Raw genomic sequence first — 13790 nt, 5'->3', positions numbered from 1 at the left:
AAGAGTTGGCTGTGGTTCTCGCTAGGCTGGCGAGAAGAAGATGAAGGAGGAGCAAGATGAGCTGGACAGGAAGAAGTGGGAGGAGGAGGAGTTGAATGAGGAGTTGAAGGACCATCTGGATATTTTTGATGATGTCGGCAGTGACCACGATGACAAGGAAGCATGGCCCAAAAACACAGAACTGTAGTTGCTGCCACCCTCCCTCCCTCCATCTCTCCCTCCCTCCCAGTCAAAAGCCATTGGACTTGACATACCGTCATCCCTAGAATATCGCAGTTAATGTAGACCACAACTACTTCAAAAACATCATTGTCTGTTATAAACCAATCTCTCAAAACATAGGCTTTGTTTTAGTTGTTTTTTAATGAGGGTGGTAAAGACTGGATTCAAACTTAAGACTCCCACCGTGAGGCCAATGTGCTAACCACTCAACCACTGTGTTAAAGCTGAGAGGTGAAGAAATTTAGGCTGAACTTTTTTCTTCTCATTTTTCTTCTTCTCTGGTCATAGTCGGAATATTTTCATCATTTTTAACATGGACGTGCTACTTTCTCTTACGCGTGCCCGTGCCTGCAGTTCCGTATGTGTCCACACGTGGTCCTCGTCGCTGTAGTCACATTGGGTTGGGCATACCACTTCCGCTTTCTGGTTTGCTAGCGAGCCGCAATGCAAGCTTTCTCAACGAGCGTTTTTGCTGCTAAATAAATTAGCAGCCCCTTTTTAAAACATATATTTGGGAACTACACTACGACTTGTGAAATAATTTGACAACCCAGTGAAACCATGGAGACCCCCACGCCTCCAGAAGGTAAGGATTTATCCCGTGGTTGTCGTTTGTTTGACATCCATTGAGTTGGCTTGCTAGCTGTTGCTAACCACACTTAGCGTCTCCACACGACGTTGTCGCTAACATTTCCTTTTAACGTCGCCAACGATTACATTTAAAATGAGTTTCAACGTATTTATTTATGCTGACAATTTCAAATGGAGTAAGAAGTATGAAGTTAATTTTGAAGCGCAACGCCGTTGTCACGACTCACGGTCCTCAAATCTTCACAACGATGAAAAATACAATTTTCGTCACTACGTTAACTAAACCCCCTCTCCATCTATCAATGTGATATCAATACATATTACAGTAAATATTTGTGTTATTTCTTGCCCATTTTCCGGCCTATTGACTTAGTTTAAAATAAGATTAATTTCAGAAAATGCATTGCTGTCAATTGGTCAAATGGAACGATAATAGCGAAAAGGCTCGATAAATCGATACGACCAATACACGTACAGATGAGACATTTCGTTTATCCGCAATTATTCGACACATTGTGTCTGTAAAACCCATTTTGGTCACTTATTCTTGTCTAAGAAAAAATGGATGTGTATCGGATGCAATAGAAATGAATTGATGTGGTCAATCTTTTCATCAGATCAAGAACTCCGCAACGTGATCGACAAGCTGGCCCAGTTTGTGGCCCGCAACGGTCCCGAGTTTGAGAAGATGACCATGGACAAGCAGAAGGACAATCCCAAGTTCTCCTTCCTGTTTGGCGGCGACTACTTCAGCTACTACAAATGCAAGCTAACTCTGGCCCAGCAACAACGTACGTACTACACCACTTTCCTTTCCCCCAATTGGTCCTTTGACCCTGGCACGGTGCCCACTTACGTAGTATCTTGGCCAGGGCTGCCACAAACGACTATTTTGACACCCCATTCACCACGTGGTGCCGGAATTCTGTCAAATATTGCCATTATTTTTGTCTGAATAATGAAAAAACGTAGTTCCTATCTACTATAAATGCTAATCACATCTGAATTTCTATTTGGACACCTGTGGTCTTTGGTATTTAAACATGAGCCAGACCTCCTATATTTGAAATGATTGGGTCCTAGTTTGTGGATAAGCGGTGGGTTTGCATTAAAATGTGCTTCTTCTCCATTCAGATGCCCCAACCCGTGAAGGGGAGGAGTTTAAATCCCAAGGTATTTTTTTTAAAATCTGGAAGCAAACCAGCAGACCCATTGCCACTTTGGGCTTTGTTTTACGTCTGCTTGGTGACTCGTTGGATTGTTTTTAGTTGCTTTTTTTTTTTACATTTTTTTCTCTCCACCGGCTATGTTTTTTGGACTATCATTTCCAGGTTTTTTTCTTCATTGTGGGCGTGGCCTATACCACTGAGAGACACGCATGTGAAATTATTAAGGCAAAGACAGGCCCGATATTTATTGGTCAATAACAGACTGCCGAATGCTACTGATTGGACGTCTGTGCTCTTTTTATGCATTACATTTTCTATGCTTGAGAAGCAGTAATTTTGTTTTTTATTTTAAATGCAGCCTTCATATTTTGTTAAAAACATTTTTTTTCCATTCCCTAGTATCATTGGTCAGTCATCCTTCATGCAATTCATGTCAACAAAACATATATATTTATATATTTCCTTCTCAAAAAGGTGCCCATTAAAGGGTTAAATGACACCCTTATCCGTGTCCTCCACCAGAGGGCGCCACCTATCATGCTTCACCTTTTGCCTGTTGCAGCTTTTCGATTTTGTCCGTTGGTGTTGAATCCCAGGCGGCATTTTTCGCTAGTGCCATTTTGCTCATTTGACGTGAATGAGAGGCGGCCATTTTGGGACAGAGGAGAGGTGAATATTGTGCCTTTTGACGTTTTTTTTGCAGAGCTCTACAACCCGGGCGCTTTGGACGTGGGGGACATCCCGCCGCCTCCAACGGCTACGGCGGTGGCGCCAAGCTCCGCCTCCACGCCGGGCATGGATGATGTCATCCAGCAGAGTCTGTGGAATCTGCAGCATCAGGAGCAGCACCTCCACACGCTTCGACAGGTAGTGAAAAAGCCGGGCCTACTTTTTGTCTCTTCCCCAAAAAAATGGCGGCCCCCTCAAATGCGCCATTTCCGCTCCCGTAGGAACAAGTGAGCGCGGCCATCGCGGCGGCGGCCGAGCGTCAGCTGGAGAAGTTGATGTCGGAAACCAACCTGGACGTCGTGGAGATGGACAACCTGCTCCAGCCCATCATCGAGATGTGCACCAAAGACGCCATTTCGGTAAGCGTCGGCGGCGGCCGGGAATCTATGAGCTGGCGCCCTCCCTCAATGTGGCGGCGCCGGGAATCCATGAGCTGGCGCCCTCCCTCAACGTGGCGCCGGCGTTTGCTGGCAGGCCGGCAAGAACTGGATGTTCAACAACGCCAAGACGCCGCAGCACTGCGAGCTGATGACGTCGCACCTTCGCAACCGCATCACCTCCGAGGAAGCGCATTTTGAGCTCCGCCTACACCTCATCTACCTGACCAACGACGTTCTGCATCACTGGTAGGCTGACCGGGCGCGGCGGCTACTCGGCTTTCAAAATCTAAATGTTATTGTATATATATTTTCATCCATTTTTTTTCTCCGTTTTTGCATGGAGACATAAGACTTTATATTTTTTGTCAAAAGGTGTCCATGCTCTCTCTGTCTTTTTTTAGCCAACGCAAGCAGCAGAAGGACCTTTTGGCGGCTCTGCAAAAGGTGGTGGTCCCCATCTACTGCACCAGTTTTCTGGCCGTGGAGGAGGAGAAGCAGCAGAAGATCACCAGGGTAACGGCCGAGACACTCTCCCCTCGGTTAGCCGTGTACTTTGCTGACTTTGTCGCCCGCCAACTGGCAGTTGTTGCAACTCTGGGAGAAGAACGGCTACTTTGACGAGGAGACCATTCAACAGCTACAGAATCCCGCCCTCGGTCTGGGCCAGTATCAGGTAAGAACCATCATTAGTTAATGACACATACGGAGAATGAACATAGTCATGTAAGATTGTAGCCGTGAGCTCATTTCCATCTTTAGCTAGCGTTCATCTGGCAACAGCGCCCCCGCTCGCTGTGCAGGTCGGGTGGTGTAATTGCAGTTTGAAATGATCACGTTGTCAATCAAAAGATTTTCATATTATCGTTGACAAAAATACATTTACCATAATTATTGTTATTGTTTTAGCGCCCCCACTCCCTTTGGCGGTTGGTTGGTGTAATTGCATTTTTAAATGATCAGTTTTTTTTCAATCAAAAGATTTTAATACAATCGTTGACAAAAATCATTTCACCATAATTATTGTTATCGGTTTATCGCCCAGCTGCAGAATTTTTGCTTGCGTGCTAACCAAAGGGGGCGCTGTATACTCGTGTTACCATGTGCCGGTTCAGTCCATCAAACTGAGTCCATGGTTTTTGTGACGTCACAACCAGAATTCCCGGGGGAAAAGGCCCATTTTAGTCCTCTGACGCCCCGCCCTCTTTGTTCCCCAGGCCTCACTGATCACCGAGTACGCCGGCGTGGTCCAGCCCATCCAGCTGGCCTTCCAGCAGCAGGTCCAAGTCCTCAAAACCCAGCACGAAGAATTCGTGGCCAGCCTGAAGAAGAAGCCGCCGCCCACCTCCGAGGCCGAAAAAAATGCCGGCTCCGCCCCGCCGACAGGTAAAAAAAAAAAATAATAATAATGACATCACGCCGCCGCCACACTCGAGAAAAACGCGACGAGACCTGGTTTGTCGGTCTTCAATCAAAGAAACGATTCATTAGAAAAACAATTCCTTTCAAGTGAAAAGTACAGCGTGTCTGTCTATGTGAGCGCAGAACAACAAACAATAACAAGAGGCCGTTAATTAGCACGCTAATGCACTAGCGTTGAGTCATCATGGCACGCCAGACAGACGTGATGACTCTTGGCGGCTTGGGACGTGTTGGTTCGTGCACCCCCCGCGTGTCCTCGGATGACTGGTGGCTAAGCACACGGGCTTTGATTGGACGCCCGCCTACTCCCAGTCATTCGCGGAATATCGCACTTGATGTATTTTTGATGTAATGTATGGCCCACCTTTTCATGTATTTGTACTTTTGTGAGTATGGCTCTCGAGGATTAACATTTCAAAAAAATCCCATCTTGCCCCTATTTTGGTAGGCGAAGGCAAGGCCACCTCGTCGGGCGGTCCACCGGGGGACTTTGACGACGCCCCTTCCAGAAGCCAGGACACCTCGGGCAGCTCGGGCAACTCGGGCGGGGCCTCGGATCTCCCCCCGAAGCCCGCCTGGTACGACTCCCAGCGCATGGGCCCGTGGAACCCCAACCAACCGGTCAGTAACGAAAAAAAACGGTGGTCCCTGAGCCATCCTTAAATAAAAACTCTGCCCCCCACCCCGCCCCCATATTTAGCCGCCCTTCGACCCCAACCAGCCGCCCCCGCCTTGCCCGCCCTGGAACAGCCACGAGGGCATGTGGAACGAGCAACGGGAGTCGGGCGGCTGGAGCGGGGGTCCCCCCCGGGAAGGGGGCCCCTGGAGCGGCCCCGACCAGGGCCCCCCGTCCTGGAACTCTTACGATCAGCAGCCGCCGTGGGGGAACCAGCCGGAGCAGCCCCCCTGGGGCCAGAGGGAGCCGCCCTTCCCGCCCCGCATGCAGGTGAGCCGGCTCCCCCTATTGGCCGTGGACTGTGTGCCAGATCCCGACCGTGCGCTTTTTCGCAGAGGCCGCCCCACTTCCGAGGGCCCTACCCGCCCCACCAGCAGCAGCAGCAGCCGCCATTGCCGCCGCCGCCGCCTTTCAACCAGCCGCCGCCGCACTCGTTTGGCCGCTTCCCGTCACGCTTCATGCAGGACGACTTCCCCCCGCGCCACCACCACTACGAGCGCTCGCCCTTCACGCCGCATGGTTTCGACTACTCGCAGGGCGACTTCCCCAGAGGTCAGTTCCCCCGAACACCGTCCCCCTTTAGAATCTTGACCTTTGACCCATTTTTTTCCCGCAGACATGCCCGGACCACCCCCGCCGCCGCACCACTCCAACCCGAGGCACCCTCCCTCGGGCATGGGCGGCGACCACCCTCCCTGGGGCGGCTCCCAGCAGCACCCGGACTACGGGCCCCCGCCGCCGCCCCCGCACGGCTTCAACGGCCACTCGCCGCACGTGCGCCAGCGGCAGCAGCAGCAGCCGCCGCCCGTGCCGGTGCAGGACGACCCCAGCCTGGTGCCCAACGTTCCCTACTTTGACCTCCCCGCCGGCCTGATGGCGCCGCTGGTGAAGGTGGGTGGCGCTCTCCCAAAGTCTCCACGTGGCGGCGGGCGAGCTTTTCGACGCCAATGCCCCTCTCCCTGTGGTGCCTCACAGCTGGAGGACTACGACTACAAAGCGCTGGAGCCCAAAGACATCCGTCTGCCGCCGCCCATGCCGCCCAGCGAACGTCTGCTGGCCGCCGTGGAGGCCTTCTACAGCCCCCCCTCCCACGACCGACCCCGCAACAGGTGAGCCACGCCGGCCCGCCCGCCCGCTCGCCCCCTTGCGGACCTCCGCGGACCCTTTGCTCCTCCCCCCCACGCCCGCCAGTGAAGGTTGGGAACAGAACGGCCTGTACGAGTTTTTCCGCGCCAAGATGAGAGCGCGAAGGAAAAAGGGCCAAGACAAGCGCAACAGGTGTGTTTGATGCTAGCTAATGTAGCTGTACAACATTGGATGTTTAACCTCAATTGTTTTTCTGTTTTATTTTATTTTTTTTAAACCCTTAGCAGTGGGCGCACCGGCAGCCATTCCAGAAGTCGCTCGGGCAGCCGGGGGAGATCGTCGTCGTCGCCGCCGTCCAGTTCCCGCTCCTCCAAGTCCCGGTCCCGCTCCCGATCTGGCTCCGGCTCCCGCTCGTCCCGCTCCCGAAGCCGCTCGCGATCCTACTCCCGTTCCAGGTTCGAATCCCGCTCGTCCCTTTTCCCCGTCCACCCACGCCAAACCCGTCCGTCCACCCACGGCAGGTCGAGAAGCGGATCCGCCTCTTCCCGAAGCGGCTCTCGCTCCAGGTCGCGCTCGCGTTCGCCCTCCAGGAGACGGCGTGGTCATAGGTCACGCAGCCCTTCGCCACCGTGAGTCAACTTTCAAACATTTTGTCTTTTTTAAAAAAAATTTATTCTTAACGACAAGAAAGTTTTCCACGGCAAAACACAAAAGCTGTGGATTATTTCCGACAGTTCCACGTCGTCTGCAGAGGCCACTTCCTCCGCCTCCAAAGGTCCCAACGACCCCCGCCTGGGCGAGGAGAACAAAGGACACCAACTTCTCATGAAGATGGGTGAGCCAATGAGGTCAAATTGGCCCAAGCAGGCAACATATCTGAGACCTCGGTTAACCAGCGCCATTCTCTCTCCTCAGGTTGGAGTGGCTCGGGCGGATTGGGCGCCAAGGAACAGGGCATCCAAGACCCCATCAAAGGCGGCGACATCCGTGACAAGTGGGACCAGTATAAGGGCGTGGGGGTCTCCCTGGACGACCCCTACGAGAACTACCGCAGGAACAAGAGCTTCAACTTTGTGGCGCGCATGAAGGCACGGGAGGAAGGTATGCTAAACGCCAAAACACACAAATACAGACGACATTTTACACAGAGAAACATAGTGATCGACTTGTCCTTTGCAGTGAACCGGGAACCTCAAGAGGCTCCTCCTCCCGCCGAGTAACGTGGTCATCTTTGTGTCCAGCCGTCAACTTTTTGCGTCTGATTGCTTTTCCTCCCACCTGTTAGATTTGGAATACAAAATGTTGTACTGGCGGAATAGAGAAATAAACTTGATTTAGCTGTCCAGTCACACGGCCTCTTGTCATTCTTCTGCCAAAATGCTCAGGGAATCAAAAAAAGCCTTACTATACGATGTCGTTTTTTGAGAGAAAAAGTGTTAATAGACTGTCGTTTTTGGCGAATAAAAGCCTTACTATACTCTGTCGTTTTTTAAGAAAAAAAGCCTTACTATACTATGTCGTTTATTAAAAAAAAAAAAAGTCTTACTATACTATGTCGTTTTTTTGCGATAAAAAGCCTTACTATACTATGTCGTTTTTTAAGAAAAAAAGCCTTACTATACTATGTCGTTTTTGGCGATAAAAAAGCCTTACTATACTATGTCGTTTTTTGAAGTAAAAAGCCTTACTATACTATGTCGTTTTTTTGCGATAAAAAGCCTTACTATGTCATTTTTGGCGATAAAAAAGCCTTACTATACTATGTTGTTTTTTTGTGATAAAAAGCCTTACTACACTATGTCGTTTTTTGCGATAAAAAGCCTTACTATTTTATGTCGTTTTTTGGCGATAAAAAGCCTTACTATACTATGTCGTTTTTTGCGATAAAAAGCCTTACTATACTATGTCGTTTTTTGCGATAAAAAGCCTTACTATACTATGTCGTTTTTGGCGATAAAAAAGCCTTACTATACTATGTCGTTTTTTTTGCGATAAAAAGTCTTACTATACTATGTCGGTTTTTTTTGGGATAAAAAGCCTTACTATACTATGTCGTTTTTGGTGAATAAAAGCCTAAAAACTTAAAAATTTAAAGTCTTGCTGTTCATAGTCCTTTATTTAACTAAAAAAGGCAAACTATTACATGTAAAAACATGCGCCGTTGCCGCACGTTATTTTATTTTAGCAACAAACAAACCCCAAAAATGTCCTTTTCTTTTCTTCAAAACTCAGGTGAAGTCCTTTGAGGACACGCCGACCAGTTTTGACACGTGACGTTTAAAAATCGGGCTAGTTGCCCACGTTGCGGCTAACCTAGCGTGCTAGGTGTATATTAATGATGTATTAAATATGATGTCATTTAAGTAACCAATACGATTGTAGAACATCCATTTCCCCAAAATAGCTCAAAGGCAAACATTACATAACCCCGCCCGCCTCTTGAGGCCCACCAACGAATCGGGCAAATGCGTCTCACCTGCAGCCTTTTTTTCACTCAGCGGCGCCCTCAAACGGACACCAGGTGGAATTGCATCGCCATGACGTCATCAGACGGAGATGTTTACATTTTGTGCTTGACGTCCAATCGTCCTCCTGCCAATGGAAGGAAAACATGAGTTTTTTTTGGGGAAAACGAGAAAAAGGGGCATATTTTTGCAGAGTGAACATATGGAAGTCATCATTTGTGTTTGGGGGAAACCCCGCTAGATCCCGCCCTGCCGCCTGACCGCCGCCCGCCCGCCCGCGGCGCATTCCAACCTTCGGAATTCCAATTGGACCAATGACGCGTGTCCCTGACCCCCAAAAATTTCAACAAAAAAAATTAAAAATACACGAAAACTGTCAAATTGGGACGCTTGTTTACTTTGGTATGTTTTCGGAAAAAAAGGGAGGGGCTTGGGACGGCTCAGAAACAAGCCACTCCCCCCCCACCACACTTTAATTGTCAACGGCACTCGCCAATATTGTTGGATGGCGGCCCGCCACGGCGGCGGCGGCAGATCTGAGGAAGGCGCCCGCTCGCGTCTCGCCGTCGCCGCGGTAACCTTCGCGCCGACTTTTTGTGAGTGCGTGTTTTGTGGAAAGGAAGCGTGCCAAAAAGATGGAGGCTAATAACGGCGGCGGTGGGGGCCGATCCGGGAAAACACTGGCGGCCATCTTTTCAGTTCATTTCTGGACATAAAAAAATAAAAATAAATGATTCAAAACGGATTTGACAGCATTTTAACTTTGATTTGAGCAGATTTCCACATTTTTCCCCGTTTTCGTTTTGCCACTGGTCGTCAGGGCGACCCCGGGAGGGGGCGGGGCCGGGCTTTGGGGGAACCCCGCGCAGCTGTTTTCGATTGTCTGGGGGCGGAGTCAAATGATGCCGAGAGGGAGGGTTCCATACGGCCGGCCTGCTGTTATTCCTACTCTTTTTGGTTTTTTTCAGCATTCATTCATATTTTGAACCCATATCCTCACAATGGTTGCAGGGGGTGCCAGAGCCTATCTCAGTCAACTACGAGTTAGCTTTCAATTAGCCTAGCATGCATGTTTTGGGGATGTGGGAGGACAGGATAAAACATCCTGGGCACCAATTGCAAACTCTTTAGTTCAAAAATAATTTTGTCAAATTTAAAACTATATAAAAAAAGCTCAAATAAAGGATCTATAGATCTATAAAAAAAAAAAACAATATTCAGGGCTTTTCATCCTAAATTTCCTAAAATTCATTTTGTAAAATCGCCATTTGGTTGGACAAAAAAAGGAAAATAGGATTTTAGGATAAAAAAGGCTAGCAAATCTAAATGTTATTTTTTTGGAAAGAGAAGCCTGGCTGGGCCCCGCCCATTTTGGCCATCCCATTGGGAAGGAGGTCCCGTGCGGGTCTCCCCTTCCTTCCTGAGGAAGGAGGCGGGCCCTTTAAAAATAACCCACCTATAAAAGCCAATCACTTTGCAAAAAAAAAGACACATCGGAGGACCAGATTTTGCGCACATTGCCAGTCAAAGTTGTTTTTTATAAAATACATTGTTTCACACATTGCTTAGTCACGTTGTTTTTTTAAAAAAAGTTTTTTTAGTTGCTTGGTTATAATCATCTTTTTATAATGTTTATTTATTTATTCTTGTTTAACTCGCAAGTTGTTGCTAAGGGTTTATTTTTAATGATCATTTTGGACCTTTATTACTGTCAATGGCAGGAAATGAGTCAAGGGAAAAAATTCTTTGATTTGTTTTTAAAACATGTTGTTTTTGGTTTTTATTTTTTTAAAAAGTAGATAAAAGAACAATTTCATCTGTGTTTTTAAAACTGTAATCATCTTCAGTCATGTCTTAAAATGTACTTTCCTGATAAACTTTTAGTTTCTAGGCCATTTTATTACGGTTTAAATTTATTGGCCCGAGTATTTTGGATGTCTATCGCTGTCAATGGCGGACAACAACTGTAAATCGAAAGTTTGCCAGGAGATTTTGACAGGAAAATGAAAATGTTACTTGGACATCTTCCACTTGTGTGGCGGGAGCTAAAGGGGGCGGGCCAAGGGGCGGAGTCAAAGCCAGGGAGGAGAATATAAATGCGGACGCGAGGAGGAGACGTCCGTCAACATTCCACGGCTGACAAATCGGACAAATTGTGCAAAACATTGGGACAAATTGGACTTTTTTTTGGAGACCCCCAAACGCCCCACCATGGCTTCCAGCGGAGCCATTTTACCGGCATTTTCCACTTTTGCCATCCATAATCAAGATGTAAGTCCCTCTTTTGTTATTGTTGTTGTTTACATGAGACAATTGCTAAAAATGGATGGTGCCTTAAGTCATTGCCATTGACAAGAAGGGCTGTCCAATTGATTCAAACTGGGAGGAATACTCATTGATTTGGACTGGGAAGTAGGAGTTACCCAAAAAAAAAAAAAAATGTTGTTTTTTAAATATTTAATTGTTCATTATGGAGTGACGTCTTGCTAAAGTTGACTTGGGGGTTACTTTCTAAATATTTGAAGGCGCTTGTTGACGATTTTAGGGAAATTCCTAATTATTTTTTGTTTATTTGATAGAGGGGCATTATCGCGTCACTTCCGGGTCATTTCTTTTCACTTTTTAGAATGTTTACATTTATATATTGCTATCTATGGCTTCTAAAGCACAAATAACAAAAACTATCCTCATCTAGTGTGCCATGCTAACAAGCTAGTAATGAATTGCAGCAGTAGTCAACATTGCTACAAACGCTCCTATTTACGCACATCAATAACATACATCTAGCCGACATTTCACAATAATGTACATCCGATTCCCGTCCCAGACCCAACATGCTCTTTCTAATGTTTACTTTAAATCTATATTGCTCTCGACGGTTTCTAAAATACAAATACGAACGTAACAGGAAGTCCCATATCGCTTAGTAATGTATTCGTGCTATGCTAACGTGCTAGCTAATACGGCGCTCGGCCAAAGTTACAAACATTGCTGCAAACGCTCATTTATGCACACCAATGATATGTAGACGTTAAAAACATGATTATAGTCATGCACTTACTTGTCGATGGCAGCCCGGACATTTTAAAACGTCGAAAAAATGTGAACATGCTCGTCCTTTTGGTCTGCTGTCTGTCTGTCTGCCGGCCGGCCGGCCGGCCGGTGGGGGGCTTTCGCTTGGGTGTCCGTAAATATGCCTAATTAGAACCAATTGAAAAGTGGCCACTAGAGGGATCTAAATCACGAATAACGGAAAACAAGCCGTTGCAATAGCCAATTGCTTTATTTTTTTGAAGGTTTAAAGATGGAAATTAGCCTAATCTTACATCTATATATGTATTGTCCCTATGGAAATAAATCTGACTCCTTTTTAACTTTGCCATTGTCACACAGGTGTGGGCGGGACCTGGAAAGGAAGTGGAGGACGTGGAGACCTTCCTCGACTTGGACTTTATCCTGTCCCACAGCATCGTTGGCACGGAAACGCCCGGGTTCCACCAACAGGACTTCCGGCCGCCCCCGGAGTCGGACCCTCCCCCCGCGATGGCCGACGCAGACTCGGATGGGGACGCCCGGTGTTCGGGTCCGGAGTCTTGGCCTCGTCCCGTTGCACCCGGATGCTTCTCGGGGGCCCCTCTGGACCCGGGCCGCTTCCCGTGCATCAAAATCGAACCCGGGGCCTACGGGGAGGTGCCGGATGGCGTCGTCCCGCAGAACTTTCTCGCGGTCAAGCTGGAAAGCGACGGTGCCGGAGCCCCGCCCTGCGCCCCGCCCTGCGCCCCGCCCTGCGCCCCGCCCTGCGCCCCGCCCTGCGCCCCGCCCTGCGCCCCGCCCTGCGCCCCATCCGAGCCCCGAACGCGGTTGGCCTTCCCCTGCCGCTTTCCGGCCCCGCCCACGCCCACGCCACCCTCATCGCCGACGGTGGGCGTGAGCCCCAGGGGGCGTCGCCCATGGCCCCGCAAACGCACCGCCGGCCACGCGTGTACTTACGCCGGCTGCGGCAAGTCGTACACGAAGAGCTCGCATCTCAAGGCGCACATGAGGACGCATACAGGTGAGCGATGCTGTCAGTCGTCGGCCATTTTGAGACAGGGGTCAGGAACCTTTTTGACGAAGAGAGCAAAGTCCAAAAAAAAAATCTGAATTCTTTATAGAACATTCTTCCACTGTTGCTAATGAATGAGTATCAATGATAGAATGCATGCAGAAGAGCCTACTTAGGAATTATGATTTAAAAAGGCAGAGAGGCATATACACCATCAAAAGAGCCACATATGGATCTCGAGCGTTAGGTTCCCTAACCACGTTCCCACGTTAGAATGAAAGCAGAATGCAAATTGAACCGATTTAAAGAGGCGGGACACTTAAGCTCCTTTTCTTTTTTTTTTTAGGAGAGAAGCCATACCACTGCACATGGGAAGGTTGCGGGTGGAAGTTCGCCCGCTCGGACGAGCTGAGCCGCCATTTCCGCAAGCACACGGGGCACCGCCCCTTCCGGTGTCACCTGTGTGAGCGCGCCTTCTCCCGCTCGGACCACTTGGCCCTGCACATGAAGAGACATGTGTGACGTCAGCCGCCTCCAAGAAGAAGAAAGAAAAAAACGCCAGACGACTGCAGCGCGATGTCGCCCTCGCGCGGACATGACAAGGAATGACAAGGTTTTGAGGCGAAACTGCTTTTCCGGAGTTCCACTTGTAAATAAGAAATGGAAAATGTTAATACAAAGTCCTATTTTTGTGTGTGTAAATAAAGTTGTAAGATAAAAAAAAGATGAGGATTTCTTAGCCTTCTTGATAACAAAAAACAACAAACTAAAATGACTTTTACACTGTATCATTACATTTTGTTTAATTGGGTAATTGGGCACCTGGAAGAAGAAATGCAAACATTTTCAGATGTATTTCGTTTCATGAAAAGTCAATTCAAGTCATGTTTACAAGAAAAATGAACACGTGAGAAATGCCGACCATTCCAACTGAATTGACATTAATGACATTGACTTTTTTGGAGGTACTAAATGAGAAATTACTTTTTGGAATGAAGCCATTTAGTC

The 13790-nt window shown here is 48.3% G+C and overlaps 3 protein-coding genes and 1 long non-coding RNA gene across 8 annotated transcripts in view; 3 read left to right on the top strand and 1 right to left on the bottom strand.

The window, feature by feature from the left end:
- Positions 1–341, top strand: part of LOC144196660 (calreticulin-like) — a 5795-nt gene extending 5454 nt beyond the window's left edge. Inside the window, exon 10 of the mRNA XM_077717028.1 lies at positions 26–341. Coding sequence (XP_077573154.1) covers positions 26–187 — 162 coding nt within the window. The 3' untranslated portion in view covers positions 188–341. The remainder of the gene's footprint in view (positions 1–25) is intronic.
- cherp (calcium homeostasis endoplasmic reticulum protein) overlaps positions 1–7621 on the top strand; it is an 8031-nt gene extending 410 nt beyond the window's left edge. Inside the window, exons 1-20 of one of the 5 annotated variants that reach the window (XM_077717022.1) lie at positions 622–808; positions 1431–1604; positions 1948–1986; positions 2686–2849; positions 2933–3070; positions 3186–3337; positions 3493–3604; positions 3675–3764; positions 4306–4474; positions 4959–5131; positions 5211–5456; positions 5522–5738; positions 5803–6077; positions 6162–6295; positions 6378–6464; positions 6560–6727; positions 6794–6901; positions 7007–7107; positions 7188–7373; positions 7452–7621. In XM_077717022.1, coding sequence (XP_077573148.1) covers positions 784–808; positions 1431–1604; positions 1948–1986; positions 2686–2849; positions 2933–3070; positions 3186–3337; positions 3493–3604; positions 3675–3764; positions 4306–4474; positions 4959–5131; positions 5211–5456; positions 5522–5738; positions 5803–6077; positions 6162–6295; positions 6378–6464; positions 6560–6727; positions 6794–6901; positions 7007–7107; positions 7188–7373; positions 7452–7492 — 2799 coding nt within the window. In that variant the 5' untranslated portion in view covers positions 622–783 and the 3' untranslated portion in view covers positions 7493–7621. Of the gene's footprint in view, positions 1–620; positions 809–1430; positions 1605–1947; positions 1987–2685; positions 2850–2932; positions 3071–3185; positions 3338–3492; positions 3605–3674; positions 3765–4305; positions 4475–4958; positions 5132–5210; positions 5457–5521; positions 5739–5802; positions 6078–6161; positions 6296–6377; positions 6465–6556; positions 6902–7006; positions 7374–7451 lie in introns of those variants that run through there. The other 4 variants (XM_077717018.1, XM_077717019.1, XM_077717023.1 and 1 more) reach the window with 4 other exon arrangements.
- Positions 6372–11925, bottom strand: LOC144196663 (uncharacterized). Its single transcript, XR_013326364.1, has 3 exons — positions 11799–11925; positions 8749–8864; positions 6372–7550 (listed from the first exon to the last, which is right to left on the bottom strand). It is a non-coding gene; the product is annotated as an uncharacterized LOC144196663 (long non-coding RNA).
- Positions 10855–13790, top strand: LOC144196661 (uncharacterized). The gene is made up of 3 exons (XM_077717029.1): positions 10855–11008; positions 12131–12791; positions 13129–13790. The coding sequence occupies exons 1-3, from the start codon at positions 10949–10951 to the stop codon at positions 13302–13304; spliced, it is 897 nt and encodes a 298-aa protein (XP_077573155.1). The 5' UTR covers positions 10855–10948; the 3' UTR covers positions 13305–13790.

The sequence above is a fragment of the Stigmatopora nigra genome, chromosome 5 (assembly GCF_051989575.1).
Source record: "Stigmatopora nigra isolate UIUO_SnigA chromosome 5, RoL_Snig_1.1, whole genome shotgun sequence".
In the NCBI taxonomy this organism is placed as follows: domain Eukaryota; kingdom Metazoa; phylum Chordata; class Actinopteri; order Syngnathiformes; family Syngnathidae; genus Stigmatopora; species Stigmatopora nigra.
The sequence above is the reverse complement of the archived record's forward strand: the minus strand, read 5'-3'. Positions and strand labels throughout refer to the sequence as shown.